The 23124-nt window shown below is 47.6% G+C and overlaps 2 protein-coding genes across 7 annotated transcripts in view; both read left to right on the forward strand.

Moving 5' to 3' along the window:
* LOC146340693 (disintegrin and metalloproteinase domain-containing protein 2-like) overlaps positions 1–6762 on the forward strand; it is a 44526-nt gene extending 37764 nt beyond the window's left edge. For 4 of the 6 annotated variants that reach the window (XM_084808200.1, XM_084808202.1, XM_084808198.1 and 1 more), the window contains 3 exons: positions 2009–2120; positions 2999–3182; positions 6556–6759. In XM_084808200.1, coding sequence (XP_084664326.1) covers positions 2009–2120; positions 2999–3182; positions 6556–6562 — 303 coding nt within the window. In that variant the 3' untranslated portion in view covers positions 6563–6759. Of the gene's footprint in view, positions 1–2008; positions 2121–2998; positions 3183–4146; positions 4186–6555 lie in introns of all 6 variants that reach the window. The other 2 variants (XM_084808197.1, XM_084808199.1) reach the window with 1 other exon arrangement.
* Positions 6763–13336: 6574 nt separating this feature from the next.
* The window catches only part of LOC146340694 (indoleamine 2,3-dioxygenase 2-like), a 47940-nt gene continuing 38152 nt past the window's right edge, over positions 13337–23124 (forward strand). Inside the window, exons 1-2 of the mRNA XM_084807254.1 lie at positions 13337–13550; positions 20180–20275. Of these exons, the coding sequence (XP_084663380.1) occupies positions 13452–13550; positions 20180–20275 (195 nt within the window). The 5' untranslated portion in view covers positions 13337–13451. The remainder of the gene's footprint in view (positions 13551–20179; positions 20276–23124) is intronic.

Genomic DNA, 23124 nt, shown 5'->3' on the forward strand with positions numbered 1-23124 from the left:
TAATTAATCAATCAAATAAATAAATAAATACAAGTGCGTAGTGCGGATATAGATGTTAATATGTTCTGAACTGGCAGGAATTTTTCATTTGGTTAAAATCCTTCCCAATCAACTTTTCTAAAACTGAGCTAGGTAGGTGAATGGCTTTTTCCCAGAGCCATTTCAGTGAGCCACTGAAGAAGGGCTGAGCTGGTCTTTTCCCATCAGGGGTGCCAACTTTTGATTTTAAAAATTCTGGTGTCTGGTTAGGACTAGGGGCAGAGCCTGGGACAAGTCAGGGTGTGGAGCCTGATGGATTCCAGCAGGAGCAAAGCTGATAGCATTTGTAGCCCCATGACTGGTGCCGATGGATATGCTGGGCCGTGTCCTGCTGCAGTGATGCAAGGACAGAACTCCAGGGAGTTAGTTAGGATTGGGACCAGTACCAAATATCAGTACAAGGTCAGTAGACAGTCCAAGTGCAGAGAGTTCTAGAGAAGAGTTAGGTGATCAGGGAAACAGAAGGCAGGAGTCTGGGAACTGGTGTAGAGACTTTGTTCCAGCACTCTGTGGCTAGCACAGAAGGCTTTTAAGCTGTGGTGTAGTGGCAGGTTTTGAAATGCAGGAGTTCATCATCACAGTCCCCATAGCCAGGCCCCCAAGGAGAGGCCCAAAATGCAATCAGCTGTGTGGATCCGTATCAACAAACCAGTTCTAGCAGTTTTCATCTCTGCCAGGACGAGGTCTTTTATAAAGCTGTTGGGTCTTAACTGCCTGTTCAAGACCAAGCTGCCCCAAAATACAAGGAGAGCTCACAAGGATATATTGTTGCTGTGAAAATTAATCTCCCCTGCCTGCCGCCAGCTACTGTGAGGATTGCAGCTAAACTCCGAGAGAACAAGGGATTCTGAGGGGGGTGGCAGATAAAAATCCCCGCTAATCTGAAAGTGCCAGCGCTGCATCCCTGCCAGCCCTGGATCCACAGCACCACTGCTTTTAAGCCTGAGCCTTCAGAGCCCTACCCAGAGCAGAGCTACAGGCCATCAGTGCCATCGGAGGAATGGTCTGCTCAGAAGCAGAGCCTTGCCAACAAGTACACCTTTACTTGTGAAGAATCCTTATTCCTCAGCAGGTGCTTCTGTGTCCGGCAGCTAGCCAGCCCTGAACCTTTAGGCACTACCTAAGGCCAGGTGGCCGCTCAGCGTCTGCCTCTGAGTCTGAGAGGGGGCTAACTTCTCCATGAGGAGAAGGGTCGGTCGCCATCTCCCCTGAGGGCCCAGGATCCCCCTGTTCTGCCTCACGGTCCCTAGACACAGGCAGCTCCTCTATGAAGTTGGCTCATCCTCCAAAAATGTGCTGAGCCTCTGCTTGCATTCCAGTGTGGGTTGAAGGAGCTGCACGGGGAAGGAAGTGGCTATAAGAAATCAGTCCCTATAGCTGCTGCTGCCAAGCTACTGCATTGCTCTGCCAGTACCCACCCAGCCACCCACCCTGCCTGCCTGCCTGAGTTCAACAGAACCAGAGTTTGGGGGGCAGCTGCGGGGGAAGCAGATACAAGCACCCTGAAGTCTTTCACGTTAGCAGTGTGTGACACAAGATAGGGCACTGAGCTCAACAGTCTGGCCTCCTAACAGACATAGATGGTGAGCCACTCTCAAGAGCTGCTGGGGCTCGAATGGGGAGCCTTGGGGTCTTTGTGCAGCTGTCCTGTGCAGTGACCTTCTGAACTATGGATCTGCCAAAGCAGCTTAATATTCTCAGGCCCTGGACTGACTTTGCCCACCCAGGCTAGCTGTTGGATCCTTCTGGACAGGAAGGACTGTAAGAAGGCTTCCTGTTTCATTCATTTATAATACTTATATACTGCTTAATATAATAAAATCCTTAAGCTGTGGCAGCTACAATCTTGCTGTGTATTGCTAGACTTTGAGGCCCCAACTAGGGAAGTATGTTGGGGGTTGGGGAGAGAACTGACTGTGGTAAGATAAATAATTATGACTTCTTTCCCTCTACTCCCCACGCAATCTAGTTTTGCAACAACAAAGGCAATTGTCACTGCAAAATGGGCTGGGCCCCACCTGACTGCACGAAAGAAGAAAAGGGAGGCTTGGGAGGAAGCATTGATAGCACATACCGAAGTGGTTTGTTGTTGTTTTTTCATGACTTTTTATTAGTTTTAGTACATACTTGTCAGAAAGTACATTTAATTTTAAACAATGTATCCCAAATAACTCAAAAAAGGGTAGTGAGGCAGGACTTCCCTTTGCACAAGCAATGCTGATTCTTCTTCAGCAAAGCTTATTCTTCTATATGCTTGATAATTTTATCTTTAGTAATGTTTTCTACTAACTTTCCCCCAATCCCTTTCTAAAAAATCAGTGTTATATTGGCTGTTTTCTAATATATGGAGCCTAATTTTAGGGGAAAGCTTCTTTTGTTAGAAGATAGCAGTTTCACATTTTTAAGAACTCTTATGTGGATGCTGTCCAGACCTGGTGATTTGTTACTCTTTACTTGATAAGTTCTAAATCTTAATATCTTGTCACTTCTGTTGGTCTCAGTTCTTCAGACCCTGTCTGTTGATGTTTTCAGACACAGGTTTCTGTCCTATGTCTTCTTCAGTAAATGTCTGGATCAGATCAAAGGCTTATCTAGTCCAGCATCTTGATTCCCACAGTGACCAACCAGATGCCCCAATGCACATGAGTGCAATGGAAACCTCCTGCTTGTGTCCCCAGCAGCTGGTATTCAGAGGCATGCTGCCTCTGATCTTGGAGGAGTCAAATAGCCATGATGGCTAGTAGCCACCGATGGCTTCTTCAATTAATTTGTCTGATCCTGTTTAAAACCATCTAGGTTGGTGGTCATCACCACATCTTTGGGCAGTGAATACCATAGTTTATGCACTTTTCTGAATGCAAATTCATTCTGCGTCTCTGCAATTTTTCTGCCCTCCTGTAGACTGTGCAGGGGAGTGAGAAGTGTGTAACACAATATTATTATTATTTATCTTTGCTAGGTTCAGCTGTGAGCAAACACCATGGCATTAATACCACCACAAGGAACTGGCTTCTGATAGGCTTCTTTGTTTTCCTGCCTGTTGCTATTGGCTCTGTCGTCTTGATCATAAAACTAAGAGACATCTTCTCAAATGTGAAAGTAGAGGAGGAAGAAGATGAGGAAGAAGATTATGATACGGAAGGGTAACTTGATTTTGTTTGCCTAACGATCAGGTTGTAGAGCAGGGAGCACCTTGCAGCCCCCAGATGTTTTAGCCTACAACTCCCATCAGCCTTAGCTAGCCTAGCAAATGGTGAGGGAGGATGGCAGTTGTAGGCCAAAACATCTCGAGAGCCACAAGTTGTTATAGAGCCTTTGGGGCAATGTTGCGCCAACCTTTTTTCTCCATTTTTCTTTTTCTGGATGAAATTGGAAGCATATTGCACTCTTACAGTCACGAAGACATAGATGTGTTTTCTCAGTCTGGTGCCAGAACTATGGCTTGGTGCCCTCCTTGCAACTGTGAGATAGACCAGGTAACATACTGCCTCTCATCATCCCATCTTACCTGTTGTCACGGTTCAGGGATGGGTCTGTGTTTGGCTTGGGGATTGGGACTGTGCTTTCTGGACCATGGTGTTGCTTCTGGGATTCCATCATACCTTTCAGCTGGAGCGCAGTTTGCACCAGGGATGTATCCTTCAGGATGATGTCACTGCCCATGTATTTGGTGGGAGCAGATCAGTGTTGTAGAGGCCTCCCTGCTTGGACAGGTATAGAGTAGTGGATGCATCCAACATGGCATTTTAGTTGTTCAGCCCCTGTTATGACACACAGTTTTGAAACCTCCTGCCTTAGTGTGTATGTATGGAGAAAAGTCATATGTCCTTGACAGGCTACTTTTTCTAAGTGTAAGATGTATCTTACTATTCCCCCATGGGGGAGCAAACATGCAAGTCTGCCACCACCTAGAGCCTGCAGTGGTACAGTCCAGGAAAAGCGTTACCACTCGATATTCTGCTAAATGCAAAAAATGGTCTTTCTCAAGGTGATTCACTGTGATCAGGCTGGAGAACTGGACCTTAAAGTTTTTGAATTGCCTTCATGTTTTACATGTGTCCTAAAATAACATTTAAAAAAAATCATGTACATTTTCCTCCCCTTTAGATCTAAATCTCAAGGAGCAAATCGGTCAAACACTGCAAGGTAAAAGTTCTTATGCCTAACCCCACAGTTGCAATCTTTCTTGGCCGAAGGAAAAAGGAAAAGGCTGTAGGTTAATGGCAGAGCACATGCTTTGCATGCAAAAGATCTCAGGTTCAATCTCTGGCATTTCCAGATAGAGCTGAAAAAAAAAGCAGTCTGAAACTTTGGAGAGCCATGCCCATCAGAACAGACAATACTCAGCTAGATGAACCAATGGGCTGGCTCGGGATAAGGCAGCTTCCTATGTTCCTATCACCCTTCCTATTTAAATCCTGAAAGCCGTATGATCATTTCATAGCTGCAGTTTTGATTGTCAGGCCTATTTGAGCATTTTCTTTCTTTGCTACTGTGATGGACTATCTCTGCTAGGCTATGTCTTCTCCTTGAAGTAGAAGGCAACCACCCCTGTTTGCAGTGGCAGTCAAATTGCATTTTTAAGGAGAAGAGGAAAAATGTCTCCCCTCCCACTTTCATAGTCCATGAATGGGGCCATAGTAGTGTATGTGTCTGGATTTTCATCTCAGCACTATTACTAATCAATCAATCAATTAATTACATTTCTATACTGTCCAGTAGCCAAAGCTCTCTGGGCGGTTTACAACAATTAAAACCGCAAAATACAGCATAAAATCCAACACAAAATTTAAAATTTTAGAACTACAGTATAAAAGTAAAACCAGAATAAAACCTAGCAGCAATGTAGAGCTTTAAAATACAGTAACAGATTTAAAACAACAAAGCTAAAAGACTAAAATGCCTGGGAAAATAAAGAGATCTCCTTCACCTGGTGCCAGAAAGAGCCCAATGTAGGTGAGCCTGTCTGGGAAGCTCACATAACTGGGGTGTCCCAGCAGAAAAGGCCCTCTTCTTGGTAGCCACCCGCCTCACTTCCTTTGGCAAGGACTCCCAGAGAAGGACAGCTGAAGATGATCTTAGCATTTAGGCAGGTATATATGGGAGGAGATGATCCTTCAGGTAACCTGGCCCCAAGCCATTTAGGGCTTTGAATGTTAATATTAGTGCTTTGAATCAGGCCTAGACATGGACTGGCAGCCAGTGCAGATGGAAAAATACTGGCATAATATGATAATATTGGCCAGTCCCCATTAACTGCCTCGCTGCCCTATTTTGGACCAGCTGACAAAGTCCCAGGTATAACCCCCAAGCTCTCTCTTTTTAAAAACTCTCCCATTTATCATCCTCTTGCCCTGTGAAGGATTAGGAAGGCGTGTCCAGGCACAGCAGCTTTACCCACTCTCTAGGAGACACTGGAGTGCAAAATAGGTCTTAAGAGTTGCCCCCTTAGAGGGTGAAGGAGTCCCCATTGGCAGGGTGTCTGAGACCTAACCTTTCTGGCAGCTGTGCAGAACCCCAGGCCCCAATCTGGCCGCCTGGGGCCCCAAACCGGCTCTCTAGGGTTTCCCAGATGGCTATGCACCCTTCCTCTGGTCCTTCCCCCTTTCCCCCAAGCCCTGACTATTTGATGGTTCCCTGGCATTTGCACAGGTTCTCAGAACCCCATTCTCAGAGGTTGAAATGCATCTCCTCAGGCTTAGTTACCGGCGGTAAGAGCTCTAAGAAAAAATGTGGTGGTATTTTGGCCCCACCCCTTTCGCCTTTGGCCCAGCTCCCTTTTGCCCTGAGCTGCAGCCGCCACCAGAAGGCAGCTCCCCAGAGCTTCGGGGTGGAATTCAGGCTGGAAGAACTTCAGCACCCCTGTCTTATGGCCTGAGGTTGGAAACCCGCTTAGTGACCTACCTGAGACTCTCTATAGGCAGGTCTTTGAACCAGAGCGGTGCAACCTCAGCTCTACTGACTGGGAGGCACTATGAAGGTTCTGGGTCAGACAGGCCTGGTAAGTATGTATGTATGTATAAATAAATAAATTTATATTTATTTAATGTATATCCCACCTTCCTTCTATTGTGGAACTCAAGGTGGCTGCTTGTGGTTCCTAGTCTTCCTTCCAAGCACTGACCAGACCCAGACCTGCTTAGCTTCGGCAAGGTGGCTGCCTCATGCGCCTTCAGACCAAGGCCATTGCCCTTGTCCCTTGCCCGGTCAACAGAGCAGGAGAACCTTCTGCCTACCATTTCAGCTTCTCCAGACCCCTGTTCCAGCAACTGCCTCAGGGAATCTAGGCACCCCGCCCCCCTCCAGCCTAGACACGTGTTCTGGAGCCAACACTGGGTTATTCCCTGTGGTCACGTACACCACATGAACTCTTTTGAACTGTCCATAGCACAGGGAATGGCTCTGTATGTGTTGGAAGGAAGTAGTAGCAGGCATGCAGCAGCTGAAGTGTCTGCTTGAATTCCTGTTTGATGTATATTCTTGATTCTCTGTTCTGTTTTCTGCTTTGCATCACAGCGTATAGGCAACAACAGCAGAAGTTGTAGACAGGGTTACTGGATTGCCGAAAGGTGCAACAGATGTTTCTTCTCTCCAAGAAGTGCAAAGCAACAACAACAACAAAATTTTGGATCTCTCTGTGTAGTATATTTATTAAAGCAAACACTGTTTGCTACTGCTTCAGTTTTTACAATAAAATGTGTATGTTCTAAAAACACTTTCAACTAAGATGTGTGGTATCTTTCAGCTTACTGGGGAAAGGAGACAGGCAGTGAGACTGGCTGGACCACGGGACTGAGGTTGGCCTGGGGCTGGGGCTTCTTCTGGTGGAAGGGGTGGTGAAGAGTGTTTTATAAGACTGGAGGGGGGGGTGTCCCTGGGGAAGGGGTGTCCTTGCCAGTCTGTGGAGGAGCAGCAGCTTCCTTCGAAGGGCCATGGCCAGACACTGGACAGGAAGGCAGAAACAGGGCAAGGAGCAAGGAAGATGAGGGCAGAGAGGGGCGAGGAGATGAGGAAGAACTGACAGCCGAGGATGAAGTCTATTCAGCCCAGCCATTGCAGGAGGGGGAAGAGTTGAACACAGGGAAGGAACATGAGATGCTGGGGATCTGACGGAGTCTCCTGCCAACAAGAGACTCCACCACCTTCCCTCCTGCACCACCAATAAAATAAGTCTGCTGAAGGAATTGCAGAATGAATTATCTTGTTCAGAGGCACCACCTAGGTAGCATTCTAAGGCCCACGAGCCGACCCAAGAAACCAATGCAGTTCCATCTGTCTCTATAAAGCCTCAGCCCTGACGATTGTCCTTCCGTCTGGATGACTCATCTCCAAGTGAGAAAGTCCTGCCAGGCTGAACTCCTGCTCTCCACTCTTCCTTCCAACCTGCCTTGGGAACCTGGCTGTGTGGCCTGCCTATGCCATTTGCCTCTGGCCCCAGCCAGGCTGATGGCTTGCTCCCTCCCGAACTCCAACCCTGGTATCACTGATTATATCAACCCACAACAAACCCTGACAGGGAGCAATCCCTCTGTCAGGGTGGAAACTGAGCCCATAGAGCCCCAGAGCAGTTCTGATTCTGAGGATGAACAGCAATCCGTGGGAGAGGAGCTCGCTCATCTCTCACAGGCACAGCAGCTGGCAGAGATTCCTCCTGCCGGCATTCCTGAGATAGATAGTGACCCTGGCAGCGCGAGAGCGCTGGAGGGGGGCTTGCTGGACGCTTGGCACAGACGCAGGGAGCGACAGATGGAGGGTGCCAAAAGGAGGCGTAGCGCTCGTTTGGTGCGCAAACAACAGTCGCGTCCCAAGGACCCAAGGGAAAGAGGGAGGATCTCTCCCTAGCCCATAAGTTTAGGGTCTTCCCGTGGTTCTCCTTCAAACGGGGACCAACTGCCTTAACTGGAGCTTAGGCTACTCAGCTATCTTTCCCCAGTGCTGTTCCTTGCTTTGGCGCTGGCTACTAGTATTCTGAAAGAGTCATAAAGGAATAAAGTCTCGGAAAGAATTCCTCGTCTGTGTCCTGAGTTGGCTATTGGTGGGGACTGCAAGAGGCAGCTCCTGACATCCTCCTTGCCTCCCTATTCAGTCCATGTGATCTAGCAGTGTATATTTTTTAGGGTTGGCAGAGAATTTCTCCCCGAAACTTCGGGGGGCCGAGCGCCAACGTGTTCGGCCCCCCGAAGAAGTTTTGGGGAGAAATTCTCTGCCCCCCCCGCCCCCCGCGGGATGAGACTTACCTTTCCCGAATGTCCCTCCAGGCGGCGGGTCCCGGCGGCGGTTCGTCGGGTCTTCGTCAGGGGCGGGGGCGGCAGCCGATCTTTCGACCGGCTGCCGCTGCCGCCATTCCAATAAAAGTAAAAAAAAAAAAAACGCCCCCGTGATAGGCTACGTGACGATTAACGTAGCCTATCACGGCTAGATTTGCAAAGTCAGCCGTGATAGGCTACGTAAATCGTCACGTAGCCTATCACAGGGGCGTTTTTTTTTTAAACTTTATTTCGCGGCCGGGCGAGGCGCCTCCTCCCCGGCCTGAATTTCGGCCGGGCGAGGCGGGAAGCCTCCCCCCCCGGCCTGAATTTCGGCCGAGCGAGGCAGGAAGCCTCCCCTGCCCCGGCCTGAACTTTGGGGGGAGAGCAGCGAAGCGCCTCCCCCACACCGCGAAAAGCTGCGAGACCAGGTAAGTGGCTTTCGTGCACTCCTAATATTTTTTACATATGGCAAGGACTGGTTCACACATGCATGTCCAAATCCTGATGAGCTGGTTCCATTGAAAGGCATTGTTTCAGAGGCATTATGAATGTTCTATCTATGGTGCTGGATTACCCATTTGCATGTCATAGCTAGGGATGGGTAAAAACTCACTGGGTTCATTTTTTGACAAGAACTTACCAAAATCCACAAATTCTTAATTAATGGGACACAATGAAATTGAGATGAAACAAATTCAAATATGGGAGAAAGTAAAACTGACAGATCTGTCCATCCAAGTGCTTAGCTCTTCAAAGTCTGGGTTTGGAACCCTGTGTATTCAACCATGTTTGCAGTGCCAAATTAGGGTTGCCACCTCTTTTTTTTCTGACAGGCTCATCTTTAACAGCTGCATGGCAGCAGGTACAACATAGTCTTCCCATACTGCATTTTGTGCTCATGTGGTATAATTGCGGGATGCACCCAGCCTCGTATATGCAGACCTTTCCAGACAGAGGCAAGTTCCACAGTGATACCAGCAGTGGTGTAGTGGAGGCAGGGCTCACAGGGATGTAGGGCTTCTCCACATGGGGCTTTTATCCTACAATTGAGATTAGTTACTCACGGAAATTTGCGGGTCCTTTACATGACATCGTCAACTACCAGGGTGTCTCCTCCACTCTTTACGTAAATCTAGTCTACGTAAATCCATTGCTCTGCAATGCCAGGTCTGTTACCTAGAAAACCTCCATCATCCATGACATGATCCTGGATGGGGGTGCAGACCTGGCGTGTATTACGGAGACCTGGCTGGCCGAGGCCGCTGCTCCAACTCTTGCGGCCATGTGTCGAGCCGGGTGTTCGTATGCACAGCAGCCGAGGGCTGGGGATTGGGGAGGGGGAGTGGCTGTTATCTACCGAGAGTCCTTGGTCTTCACCAGACCCCATCTCTGGGAGACTAAGGTTGCTGAGTGCATGTACTGGAGGTTGGGCCCGAAGGGCAGCCTGGGGATTCTGCTCGCGTACCGTCCACCCCGCTGCACGACTGACTCCCTGGCCGAGGTGCTTGAGGTGGTCTCTGATGTGCGTGTACAGTCCCCTAACTTATTGGTGTTGGGGACTTCAACGTACATTCAGAGGCCATCCTCACAGGAGCACCTCGGGACTTCATGGAGACTATGGCTGCACCATATTCTAATTGGGCCCACCCATGTAGCCGGTCATGCACTAGACCTTGTGTTTGTTTCTGGAGAAGCGGGGAGTGATCTGGAAGTTGGGGGTATATCCACCACCCCTTTGTCATGGTCAGATCACTATCTGGTGATGTTGGACTTCTCGGTTCCACAACCCCTCCGCAGGGGTGGAGGACCCATTAAAATGGTCCGCCCCAGGCGTCCTATGGATCCGAATGGATTCCTGAACATGCTTGGGGATTCTCTGGGGCACGCCAACGGCCACTCGGTTGAGACCCTGGTGGGCGGCTGGAATGCCGCAATCACTGGGACATTAGATCAGGTGGCTCCAAAATGCCCTCTTCCCCTGAACAGGGCTCGGACTGCACCATGGTTCAATCCACGGTTATGAGCTCTGAAACAGGAGGTGAGACGGCTAGAGCGCTGGTGGCGGAAGTCTTGCTCCAAAGACGATCAGACACGGGCTAGAGCTGTATCTTCAGCCTATCACGTGGCGGTGAAGGCAGCAAAAAAGGAATATTATGCTGCCTCTATCACGTCCGCAGAGTGCTGTCCCAGGAGGCTTTTCCAAGTGGTCTGGAGCCTGATCAGTCCAGTGGCTCCGGAACCGCTGGAGCATTCTAAGTCCTCCTGTGAGGCCTTGGCAAGGCACTTTGCAGATAAAATTGATCAGATTAGGTGTGTTACTCTGCACGCTGTGGATACAGTTAGTGAGCAAGAGGCAGCCTGTGGCAAACCGGTTTTGTGGGATCGGTTCCAGCTTCTTCCTCCTGATGAAGTGGACAAGGTGCTTTCATCTGTAAGGCCGACCACCTGCTTACTTGATCCTTGCCCATCTTGGCTCATTATGGGCTGCAGAGAGAGACTGGATGAGGGGATCAGGGCGGTGGTGAATGCCTCCCTTGAGGAGGGAGTGATGCCATCAGCCCTCAAGGAGGCAGTGATAAGACCGCTCTTAAAGAAGCCCTCCTTGGATCCCCAAGTTCTGATCAACTTTCGCCCAGTCTCAAATCTGCTATTTTTGGGCAAGGCGATTGAGCGGGTAGGCGATGCAGTTGAAGGCACACTTGGAGGAAACCGATTATCTAGACCCATTTCAGTCAGGCTTCAGGCTTGGGCATGGGACAGAAACGGCCTTGGTCGCCTTGGTGGATGATATGAGGAGGGCTCTGGATAAGGGTGAATGCCCCTTCCTAGTTCTCCTCAACCTCTCAGCAGCTTTTGATACCGTTGACCACGGTATCCTCCTGGACCGCCTGGAGGGGTTGGGCATTGGAGACACCGTATTGCGGTGGTTCCGGTCCTTCCTCTCCGGCAGGTACCAGAGGGTAGCACTGGGAGAGGATGTTTCAGACCCGTAGCCACTCACTTGTGGGGTGCCACAGGGTTCCATCCTCTCCCCGATGCTATTTAACATCTATGTGAAGCCACTGGGGGCTATCATCAGGAGGTTTGGGGTGCGGTGTCATCAATATGCGGATGACACGCAGCTCTACCTCTCATTCAAATCTTCACCAAGGTTGGCCATAGAATCCCTGTCCAAATGTCTGGAGATGGTGAGTGGCTGGATGGGGAGGAATAAGCTGAAGCTGAACCCTGACAAGACCGAGGTACTTTTGGTGGGAGACAAGAGGAGGCTGGGGGATGTTGACCTGGTGTTGAATGGGGTATGGCTACCCTTGAAAGACCAGGTCCGCAGCCTGGGGGTCATTTTGGACTCCCAGCTGTCCATGGAGGCTCAGGTGTCAGCTGTGAGCCGGACAGCGCTGTACCAACTCCATCTGATATGGCGGCTGTGCCCCTTCCTTCCCGACCATCTGCTCCCATCAGTAGTACATGCCCTGGTCTCCTCTCGTTTAGACTGCTGTAATGCACTCTATGTGGGGTTACCCTTGAAGACAGTTCGGAAGCTGCAGCTGGTACAGAACGCGGCGGCTCACCTGATTAAAGGCAGCTGCCGGCGAGATCACATCACTCCAGTGCTGAAGGAGTTGCACTGATTACCGGTTGTTTTCAGGGCCAAATTTAAGGTGTTGGTTTTGATCTTTAAAACCCTATATGGTTCCGGCCCAGCCTATCTTAAGGAGCGCCTCCAGCAACACCAGACAGGCCGCTTAACAAGATCAGCCTCGGATGGCCTTCTCTCTGTCCCATCAGCCAGGACAGCTAGACTGGTGGGGATGAGGGAGAGGGCCTTCTCTGTGGTGGCCCCCACTCTGTGGAACTCCCTCCCTAGGGAACTCTGCCATGCCCCCTCTGTAATGAGCTTCCATCGTGCATTAAAAACGTGGTTGTTCAGGCAGGCATTTGGGGTGGGTTAGGGTATTTTAGAAAACGTTTTTATTGTAGAATTTTATTGTTTTAAACTGTTTTATTATACGCTGTACATCGCCCAGAGTGGCTGCGTGATTAATAAATTTAATAATAAATAAATAAATAAATAAATAAATAAATAAATAAGCTGAAATCTACTTCCCTGCATTCTCCATCCATTGGTTCTACTCTTGCCCTCTGGAGCAAAAGAGAACACATCTGCTCCATCTTCTGCCTGAGAGCCCTTCAGATATTTGGAGACAGACATCATGTCTTCCCTTAATCTTCTCCGGGCTAAATACACCTAGCTCTTTCAACTGTTCCTCATAGAATTTGGTTTACAAACCACTCATCATTCTGACTGACCTCCTCTGACACGTTCCCGTTTGTCAATGCCCTTCTTAAAATGTGGCACCCAGAACTGGACACAGTACTCCAGATGTGACTTGGCCAACACAGGAAAGAGTAGAATGATTACCTCCTGTGATCTGAACACTGACCTGCTTTTAATGCAGCCTAAGAGTGCATTATAACACTGATTGCTCATATTCTGCTTGTGATCCAGTAAGACATCTAGGTTCCTTTTCACATGTACTGCTGCCAAGCCAGATCTCCCCTATTCCATACTTGTGCCTTTGATTTTGTTTCGTACCTAAATCCAGGACTTCCTGTTGAATGTCATCTTGTTGCTTTCAGCCCAGTGTTCCAGCCTATCAAGCCTTCCTTACGCCAGCCTTACAGGTTCATGCTACTGTGATGTACTCATCCTTGGTTGAATGTTCCTCCTTTCATCTCCTGTACATGTGTTTTTAAAGTCTCCGCTCTTGAGAGAGCTCCTTGCGCAGGCATGCTGGCTTCTTTAGACATCTTCCATTCTTTCCTTCTCAGTGGAATCGTTTGCATTTGTGCCTTCGGTATTTCACTTTTCAAAATCTCCCATCCCTCTTCTCCTTTAGAACGTGATCCACTTATGGCCTTATCAGCAGCCTTCACTGATGTTTACTCAGCTCCCCTGGCCATTGGTCAGTGATGATTCTACACCCAGGCCAAAGGTTCAGTACCATGAGTTGCAGAGGAAACGCATTGCACGATCAGCACATAGCAGTTGTAATTTGTAGACTGCCCCTATAACCTGGCCAGCACCCAGTGCGAGGATCTAGTGCAGCAGGCCCCACAATTCCACAGCAAGCTCCCAAGTCTGGCTGCACTCTGATAAGGATGGAGATGAATAATGAGCATGCAAAAGAGCGGCTACCGTTCATGCAGAGGAGATTTCATATTTCTGAAGATTACGGCTTCCTTCTTCCAAATCCACTGGTAGGAATGTGGCTATACAAGCTGTTTGTGGCAGAAGGTTGGGGTGGGGTGGGGGAGAAGGTTGAGGGGGGCAGGAAGGAAAGATGATCAAAGACCTTCAGGAAGAGGGATTTGCACATCTTTTACTGAAGTCTAATTGCATTTATGGACTCGTTGAGCTTGTGGAAAGGAAGGATTGGAGGAGGTTGGTTCTCTGGACTGAACACTCATGCGATTCAACAGGCTTTGAGAAAGAAAGCAAAAAAAAAAGGAGGAACTTAAGTATTCTGACATCCTCAAACGGGTTAGTAGCAAAAAAGAAAGGCACCAGGAAATGCAAGTCTGTGGACACACTTTCCCTATAGCGCCAAATGTGCAGAGACTGGCTGGAGTTAGTTTCTGAGCGAACAGAGATGCAAGGGGTATTCTCTAGTGCAGCCTTCCCCAGTATAGTGCCATCCAGATTTGTTGGACTTCAACTCCCAGCATCCCTAATTGGTCGGGGTGGCTGGGGGATGATTGGAGTTGTAGTCTAACACTGGGCACACTGTTGGGAAAGGGTGCTCTAGTTTTATCAGAGTTCTGTATAAGAACAATCAAATATGCCCTGCTGGAACACACCAAGGGTCTGTTTCCACGAGCGATTTACATTTACTCTGAACTCTGTGTGGAGGTCATTAGGGATACATGACATCGTGGCCATCCAGCAGCCATCCCGGAGCTTATCACGGAACAACCGGATTTCCTGAGACTGCTTAAAGTCTGATTCTTTCCTCAAGTCGGGTTCTCCCTGGTATAGTTGCTGTGTGCCCCAACCCCTATGTTTACCTTGGATATGCTAGCCCTGCTCAGGGATGTGCATGTGCCTTTCACCGTGACCCAGTCAAGGGGAGTTTCCTGTGTGTTTCCTGTCCCTGCACAAACCATTTAGTGTCTGCTCAGAAGTAGCTCCCATTGCTTGCCCTCTGAATGTCCACAACCAGTACTTACAGAGATCCCCCTCAATTGAAATGGCACAGTTTAAAGCCCAATTCCCTAAGTGCTGTAAAGTGCGATCTCAAGGCTCCAATACTCCTTTGTTTGCTTTATTGCCTTAGGAAGTAACTAAAAGTCTAATTCACAGCTTCGTTAGAGAACCTGCGCCGTATCGTTTTGGTTAGAAAGGGGGCTGGTTTCCCATCCCTGTGTTCTCCCCCACCCTTTCCCAGCACAAGCATATGTGTGTCTACTCAGAAGTAACACTCACTGTGTTTGATGAGGCTTGGGGCTCTTTGTGAGGCTTGTCTTACAAATGCGCACAAGGGGAAGTAACTACTTCACACCTTCCTTATGGAGCCTGGAGGGTGTGGGGGAAGCCTCTCTTATTGGCTGAGCAGCCCCTGCCACTCAGATGATGTTCATTCCACCTCCCTCTCCCAGAAGTAAGTTATGTGAAGCCACTTAGAATGGTGCGATGTACACTCTCGTGGAGCCCTGCCGGACCAAAAGCAGCTCCTACAAAAGTGCAGGTGAGCTACTCCCCCCTTCTCCTTCTGTAGTCATGGAAACAAGTCCCAAAATTCCTGGTTATCCAGCATCTTTTCCAAATGGAGGCTGGCTGGATGCCTTTAGGAAGCCCTGAAGCAGAGCACAAAGGCCACAGCACTCTCTCACCATTGCTTCTCAGCAACTGGTACTTAGAGACATATTTCCTCTGAAACCTGGAGGTTCCATAAGGGCCATTAGCCATTGTTAGACCTCCATGAATTTGTCTAATCCACTTTTAAATGCACCTAAGCTAATGGCCATCATCACATCTTCAGTCTAAGGATGCAGGAAGAACACTGTTGGACCAGACCCGTAGTCCATCTCAGTGTTCAACAGATGCCATCCTGATCCCCCTAAGACAGGGGTGCAGAACCTCAGGAGCCAAATCCCAAATTCAACCCACCTGGGGTCCCAATCCAGCCCTCCAGGGTTCCCCAGATAGATGGCTCCTAGCTCGATAAGGGCATAGTTTGCTTTTTAAAAACAATACCAGGAGTTCTTTTTTACCAATAATAATAACGGAGGATATGTGTGTGCTTTGGTGTGTGTGTGTGTGTGTGTGTGTGTCTGTTTGACGGTACCATTGCTCCAAGAACATGAAACCCAGACATCTGAAACTTGGTATGCATACTAAGGGGACCCCAGGGATTGACACCTCAGGGTTATTTTGGTTTAAAATTGCATTACTTAATTTTAACAAATTTTAATGTGTTTGTGTGTTTGAAGCCTGCATGACCATCTTCAGTCACTAGGTGACACACTTCTCTAACCAGCACATAGCTTTGAAGTTTATACAGTTTGAAGCCGGGGGGCGGGGGGAATAGTCTGAGGGACATAGTTATACAGCTTCCCCCTATCACCTGCTGTGGGGCAACCACCCTGGAGGAAAGGGAGTGGACAGACTCCACCCTCAGAGGGCTATGGGGGCTGCACCATGACAGGGGCTGTGGCCATGGCTTCACTCAGACAGGGCAAGCACACTGTGTTCAACTCTGATAGCTATCTAACTTTGCTTGAAGGCTTCACTGAATCAAAGAAAGGGCTATTCTGACATGTGCAAAGCTGGGTCCATTCGCTAGTGTAACAGAAACTAGAATTAATTGTGCAGAAATCCATTGTGCTAGCAAGTGCTGTTAACATTGTACAAGTTAATAAATGTAAATCGCACCAGCGGCTGGAAAGTGTTATGATCCTTTCCGGTATTTCAAAGTTTCCATTGTTATGGCCTTCTCTCCCTATTCTTGCTTTGGTGCTACTCTCGGTAGCTGTAGCTTTTCAGTGGCACAGGGATTACCCTCTACATATGTTCAGAAAGGCACTCTTCTTGAATGTTAAAGTGAACTACAATAGTGTAAGGGTTTCAAAGTGTGAGCTATAAGCAGCAGAACCCTTGTTTACATCTCGGCTCCCTGGGTGGCCCCATGATCTGTAAAACAGGAATAATAATACTGGCCTACTTTAAAGGGTTCTCGTGAGCAGTACTATGATTATCTACTTGAAGATTTTAGCCCCCTTATGCATAAATTGTGTGAAGGGGCATCAGACATACACAGGGGCTCTGAGGTTTCCCTAAGGTCAAGAGAGTTATAGAATACTTGGTAAGGCTACACACACAGAGGTTTATGCATGTTGGCTTTCCCCTGCAAATGCCCATGAGGGTGGCCACTTATGCATCTCCAAAAAAAGAAAGAAAAGGAAATGCATCATCAAAAAGAAAGGGCACAGATTTAAATAAAATATGCCTGTGCTAATTTAGCGAGAGAAAGAGATAGAGATGCAAATTTAGAAAGAATTGCTATGACTTAAATAGAAATACAGTACATCTCACCATACGAAGGAAGACTGTGACCCAGGTGAGCTGGGTGCCTGTTTAGTCAGCTGCCTTGGTGTTAAATATAGTTGGGCAACTTAAAGGCCCCTGCTACTCTCCCTTCTTGGGGTTTTTAATCTCCAAACTGGACTTGGACTGGACAGCCCTTCAAACAGAGGACGTGTTCAAAACAGAGGAATATCCTGAGACACCTCTTCAAATAAAGGACTGTTCTCTGTAAAATAGGGCACATGGCCACCCAAAGGGATGCTCTGACTTGGATTCCTGCATTGAGCAGGGGGTTGGACTCGATGGCCTTGTAGGCCCCTTCCAGCCCTACTATTCTATGATTCTATGATTCTAAATGGCCATGCCTAACATGTGGATGTTGGGGGTGCAGCTGAAAAGTTGTGTGACCTTTGAGGTGAGACCAGAGGTGCCCCCTGCAAGTTCTTGTGATGCCCCTTCATAAGATTAATGCCTGAATGGAGCTATAGAGCATGTAGAGAAAAGCCCTTTATACACCCTAAATATTATTATAATTATTATTTCACATGAGTCCGGACATTAAAAGCCAGTTTTGGAGGTGGAACTGAGGCCTGCCTCAGATGAAGCCCAGGCTCCTGAATTGGGCTGTCTGTGATACCTCAGATTTGACCTCAGAAGTCCACTCTAAGAGGCAGATTAATTTAGTTGGGGCAGTGATATATTGGGAGGGGCCAGTGGAGGCTGGTGGCTCTGATGTCCGTGGGGTGTGAAGCACCTTGGATAGCTCCTTTAGACTTATGACTTGTTCTGACTGAAACTCAGAATGAATTCACCACCCCATTGACATCGGAGTCACCAGCCTCCACTGGTGGAGAGAACACTTAAAAAGCTCCCTTATTTACCAGAATATTTATCCATCTAGCCCAGTATTGTCTACTTTGGCAGTGGCTCCAAAGGTCTTAGGAAGAGGTATTTCACATAACCTGCTCCTTTTAAACTGGAAATGGTAAGGATTGAACCTGGGACTTTCCGTTTACAAAGCAGGTGCTTTACCGCTGAGCTGCGGTCCCTCCTTCTCTAGGATGTGATGGCTTCCCCATTCCCTTTGCATTTATTTATGTATTTAAAACATTTACATCCATCCTAATAGGATTTCTGCGTGCTGTTTAATCAATTATATCATAAAATAATGACACAGGAGATAAAATCTTTAACAATGCAGAGAGAGAGAGAGAGAGAGAGAGCGAGCAGGCTCAAATCTCAATTAAGGGCGCAATTCTATGTATGTTTAGACAGAGAAAAGGCCTACAACTCCCAGCATTCCCCAGCCAGCATGGCTGGCTGGGGAATGCTGGGAGTTGTAGGCCCTTTGTCTGTCTAAACATGCATGGGATTGTGCCCTTAGTGTGATTTTTTTTTCTTTTTAAGAAAAAGATAAAGATAATTAGCCTTCCCTGGAAACAAAGTCCATTTTCAATTAGGAGTGTCAGCAACAAAGGCTCCTATTGATAGGAAGAGATAAACACATCTTAAAATCTGGTTGAGCAGAAAAGGTTGGGTATAATGTAGCACAATGTCAGGGGAATTTTACAAAGAAAAGTTGCAGACAGCAACAGAAAAAGGAATAGCTAACTCTCTTCTGAAACTTCTTCACAGCTTTGAGATTGTCTCAGGCGAAGAGGTTATTTAACGAGTGATTTAATTCACATCAGTTGTCAGTAGATAATTAAAATGGCAGGGTTTTTTCTCCCCAAAGGCCCTCAGTAGATCAAACTTCATTAAGCCCTAAAATAGCCGAGAAGCTGCTGCATGATTGAAAAATTGCTCCTATGTTTCTGTCAGATTTTTGTTTAAACCCCGAAGAAAAATAAGGTGGACATGAACGAGAAACACGTTCTACCTCTTTGCAGACATTTTGATGCCTCAGGAGGAAAACAAAAATGGAACCCATGGGGCTTGCTGATTAACGTAGGGCACAATCCACCAGGACATTCTCCTGAAAATGAGGCTTGTGCAGGAGAACTTCCTGGCAGATCACCCCCCAATAAATCCTTTTCATTTCTGCTGCTTTTAATGGCATCCAAAATTGGCCAGTGGAAGTAGCCTGCCTCATTTTACCTCACACGTGAGGCCCCATCTCTGTCTCTCCTTGAAAGCGATAGATTAATTTCTTGGGATGTTTCACCCTTTCGATCTCAGTGACAGAAGTAAATAAATTTAAGCATTTCGAAACAAAACAGCAGTGCAAAAAACAAGAACGGTAAAACAACGTGCAAATATTACCTCATGGCATGAGGGTACAGGGCAGGGCAGTTGCATGGCTTTTCATGAACATGTCACATATGAACTGAGGGTGCAGGGGTGGGTCTATTTTTTGCATAAAAAAAGAACATTTCTGGGGCAGGAAGCGAATGGCACACCATCTCCTTTACATTATCTCATTGGTTTAAGTAATTTTTCTCCCAATTTGGATAATTTTCAGTATTAAAAAAAGCAGCCAAAAGTGGGTGGTTCACTCATTTTCTCTCTCTGCTATCCCTTTTTCTTTCGCTCTATCTTCCTTCCCATGCAGCGGGCTACCAGGGGAAAAGGACAGATCGCTCTTGCATGAGGTCTGAACAGATCACATCCAGGTGGCTTTTGAAATCAGTCTGAGGGCCGCATGAAATGAGTCTAAGGGCTGCTTGGAGGCTTAGGGCTGCAGGTTGCCCATACCACTGCAGTATTGGAACTGGCCTGAAAAAAAAACTGTTAAGAGCAGTGGACGTGACAATGGAAGGCAGGACCGGGGACAGGGTTTCACTCCCCTCTCCTTACACACATTTTCATGTAAAGAATACCCCACCCACACACATACTTTACATACAAATGGGGCATACATGTGGCCTCTTGCATGTATTTCAGCCTTCATGCCACAAGTCTGGCCTAACATGTCGGGTTTGGATGTCAGAGCCAAGTCCAAACCCTCCATCAGTAACATAGTCCAAAATGTGTGGGTTTCTCAGAGCCTAGCCTACCTTATAGGACCACTGTGAAGCTCAAACGGTATTCGAAACTATTTTCGGGGAAAGGTAGGCTGCAGCCCATCAGGCATAGATTGCGGCCTGCTAGTTGTTTGAAAACACCCTCCCCATCTTTATTTGCAGCCCAGCCCTAGGAAGGAAGCAAAAGCTGGAGATAATCAGCCCGTTGGTGGGATGGATGCCTTTGGCTTGGAAGATCACAAGGTGTGCAGGCCTCTTTTCATCTTCCTGACCTACACCCTAATCCATAGTCAATAGTAGTCTGGTGATAAATTAATTCTCCTTCTCCTCCTCCTCCTCAGAAAGAACTTCCTCCTTTCTATAGTCCATGGATGGAGATCGCCCACAAACTGCCTTACCTGATTGAGAGCCATCAACTTCGCTCACATGTGAACAAGGTACTGAATTCCCATCATGTCTGAACTTAGAATATGCAAAGGGGAAAGAGAGACGTAATAGCAAAAGAGATCCAACAGTGCATCCCTCTGCCATGTGGTGAATCTGGCTTTGCAACTGAAATGACAGATGTGAACAGAACACTGGTTTAGCTGTAGGTCTTGCCCTCCCTCCCACACTTCAGGTGGGATGTCCACTTTTTATTTTTTGAACCACTGAATGAACATGTTGTGCTTTTCTTTCAGTTTAGGGGTGGAGGGACTCAGGTCTGGGCACCAAATCTGGCCCTCCTTGGACCCCAATCCAGCTCTCCAGAGTTCCCCAATTGGTCATGCCCTTTCCCCCAACCACCATCTGTTTGGCAGTTTCCTGGTTTTTGTGCAGTTTTTCCCCACTCTAAGATTTTGAAATGCCTCTCCTAAGGCTTCACTAGCAGTAAGAACTTTAAGCCAAAGTATTTTGGTATTTTTGCCCCACCAACCACTGGAATGCTGCCCTCCAGAGTTTCTCCAGAATTGAATTCAGCCCTCAGGCTGAAAGAGGTGTCCTAACACTGCTTTAATTATTTACCTGATTGATTTAAAATGCAAAACTGCTCTAGAAACTGAAGGGGCAAGTTTCTCTGGGATATTAGCTCCACACACAGCTGGGTTCTTTTGCAAACTTGCATTTTTTTCTTTCTTCCCAGAGTTTGACCCTGGAGAGGAAAAGTACATTCAGACTGAATGCACTGAGGTTGCTTCCTGATGGGTCTCACTGTTTTAAAAGTGTTAGGCTGAATCTACGCATAGCAGTTACCCTGTTATCATACTGTTATTATCATAACTATTGGTACACATGACACCAATGGGCACCAATAGTTATGATAACGGTATGATAACGGTATAACAGCTATGTGTAGATTCAGCCTTAGCCTCTCCTGAAGATATGGGGGCCCATATCTTTTACTCACAGTGGGAAGGCAGCATGGGAGGGCAATTTTGAGTGGGAAAATGGCTGGCAGGCGAAAAGTGAAGCAGCTTTTTTTTTTTCTCCCCTTAAAATTCGCGTTTTCTGCAAATGCTTTTCCTAAGAAATAAAAGAAGAAAACACTGGAGGAAGAATCATGCAACTACATGTCAAGTGTTTTTGGCTCTTAGGCACACCCTAAGCCTGTTATGTGTGAAGAAGCCTTAGCTAGTCCACAAGATCAACATCCAGTATCCAACTGATCAAGGTTTATTTGTTTGTTTCTTTTAAGTATCCCCCCCCCTTCTTTAGCTGAAGAAGTTCCCAGAGCAACTTACACGAGATCAATAGGAAACAAGACAGCCCCTGCTTGCAGGCTTACTAAAAGACACAACACACAAGGAAAAGGGATGAGGAGGGAAGAGGGCGGGGGGGGGGGGAAGCAAATGCAGGCACCAGTTCTTAAAGTTACATACTTCTTATAACAACTAGCTGTAATAGAAACAGTTCAGGGAGTGGGAGAGCCAAAGGCAGCTGGTCTCTCCCAGCCAAGGAGATTGGGTGGCCCTTTCTCTCTAGGCCCATTGAGGGTGTCTTGCCCAAGGGCCCTCAAAACCCTGGAGGTGGTACTGATTCTGCTTGCCCTTTCTGCACCTTGTGCAGTTCCATGAAATGAGATTGGTTGAGCAGAATAGTACACAGTATTGTACACAGCCTGAGTATATATTCTAGAACAAGGAAGGGAGGGAGGAAGGAGGAAGCATTACAATTTGCAAGCAGTCACAGACTGCCTTGAAGGTAGTGGACGCATGTTTGGGGCTCCTTAAAGTGTACAGCTGGAATATGAACCCTTGCCAACTTCTGCCTTCTCCTCCGCAGTGCAGAGAGGATTCCTCTAGAGGTCACTAGTGCCATAGCAGAGAAGCTACAGAGAGAGACCATCCTGCTCCTAGGAATGAGGGGTTCCGCTTTATTTCAGTCCCAGTATGCAGCAATTCAAGACTGCTGCATCAAGATCATTAAAATCAAAGTGCCTTGATCAAATCTACTAGCTAACCCTCGCATGATTGCTTCATCCCCAAGGAGTTCTCAGGGAGGGACACATAAAGTACACTTAATCAAAATCCAAAGAAATGTCTTTTCCAGAGGAGGTCTGGAAACTCTGTTGCAGCAAGAACCACTAAGAGTTTTTTGGCAGTTTAAAGATAACTCAACAATGAGCCCACAAATGTAGGGCTGGCCCAGAATATTTTGGTGCCTGTTGTGGAAATTCAAAATGATGCCTCCCCGCTCCCTTTTCACTCATGAAACCATGGTGTACAATTCTACCACGCCAGGAGAAATCTGGCTCCAAGTGGGCTCATATGGAAGTACTGCCCTGTGGGAACTATATTGAAACAAACGAGAGTTGCGTGAGAGCAACGCTGCACACTACATTGTGAATTGAATTGTGCCCCATGGGTCAGATCCGTCTGCCCTCCACTCCGCCACTCTTATCCAGCATCTGCTGCCCTGAGTGTCACAGTTCCCTTGGCCCCCTCTTTCCTTAAGCACTCACAAACACGCAAAAGGAGAGGCTTCAGTCTCAGGCCTTTAATTCATTATCAACAGGTTCATTACAGATGCAAATCCTCGAAGACTCTCTGGCTACAAAGGAATGCCTCCAGGGGATTCAAATTGGATCAACGAAAGTTGCCCGCAGTTTGAAAGGGCGGTGATCTGGCTAGGCTAACTTGGGGAGGGAGATCCCGCCCTTCGTATGCTGCTTCCCCGTATAGCCTCTCGTGCATCGCTAACCAGTTCAACCGTCTGAGCTCCACCCCTGATGCTTTCCTCTTAGTTCTGCGTCCTCGCCTCGCGTCTCTTAGGTCACAGTCCTCAAACCCCTCCTCCTCCTGCTCTC

This window comes from Heloderma suspectum, chromosome 6 (assembly GCF_057233095.1).
Source record: "Heloderma suspectum isolate Gila_16-S chromosome 6, 16-S_ref, whole genome shotgun sequence".
NCBI lineage: Eukaryota > Metazoa > Chordata > Lepidosauria > Squamata > Helodermatidae > Heloderma > Heloderma suspectum.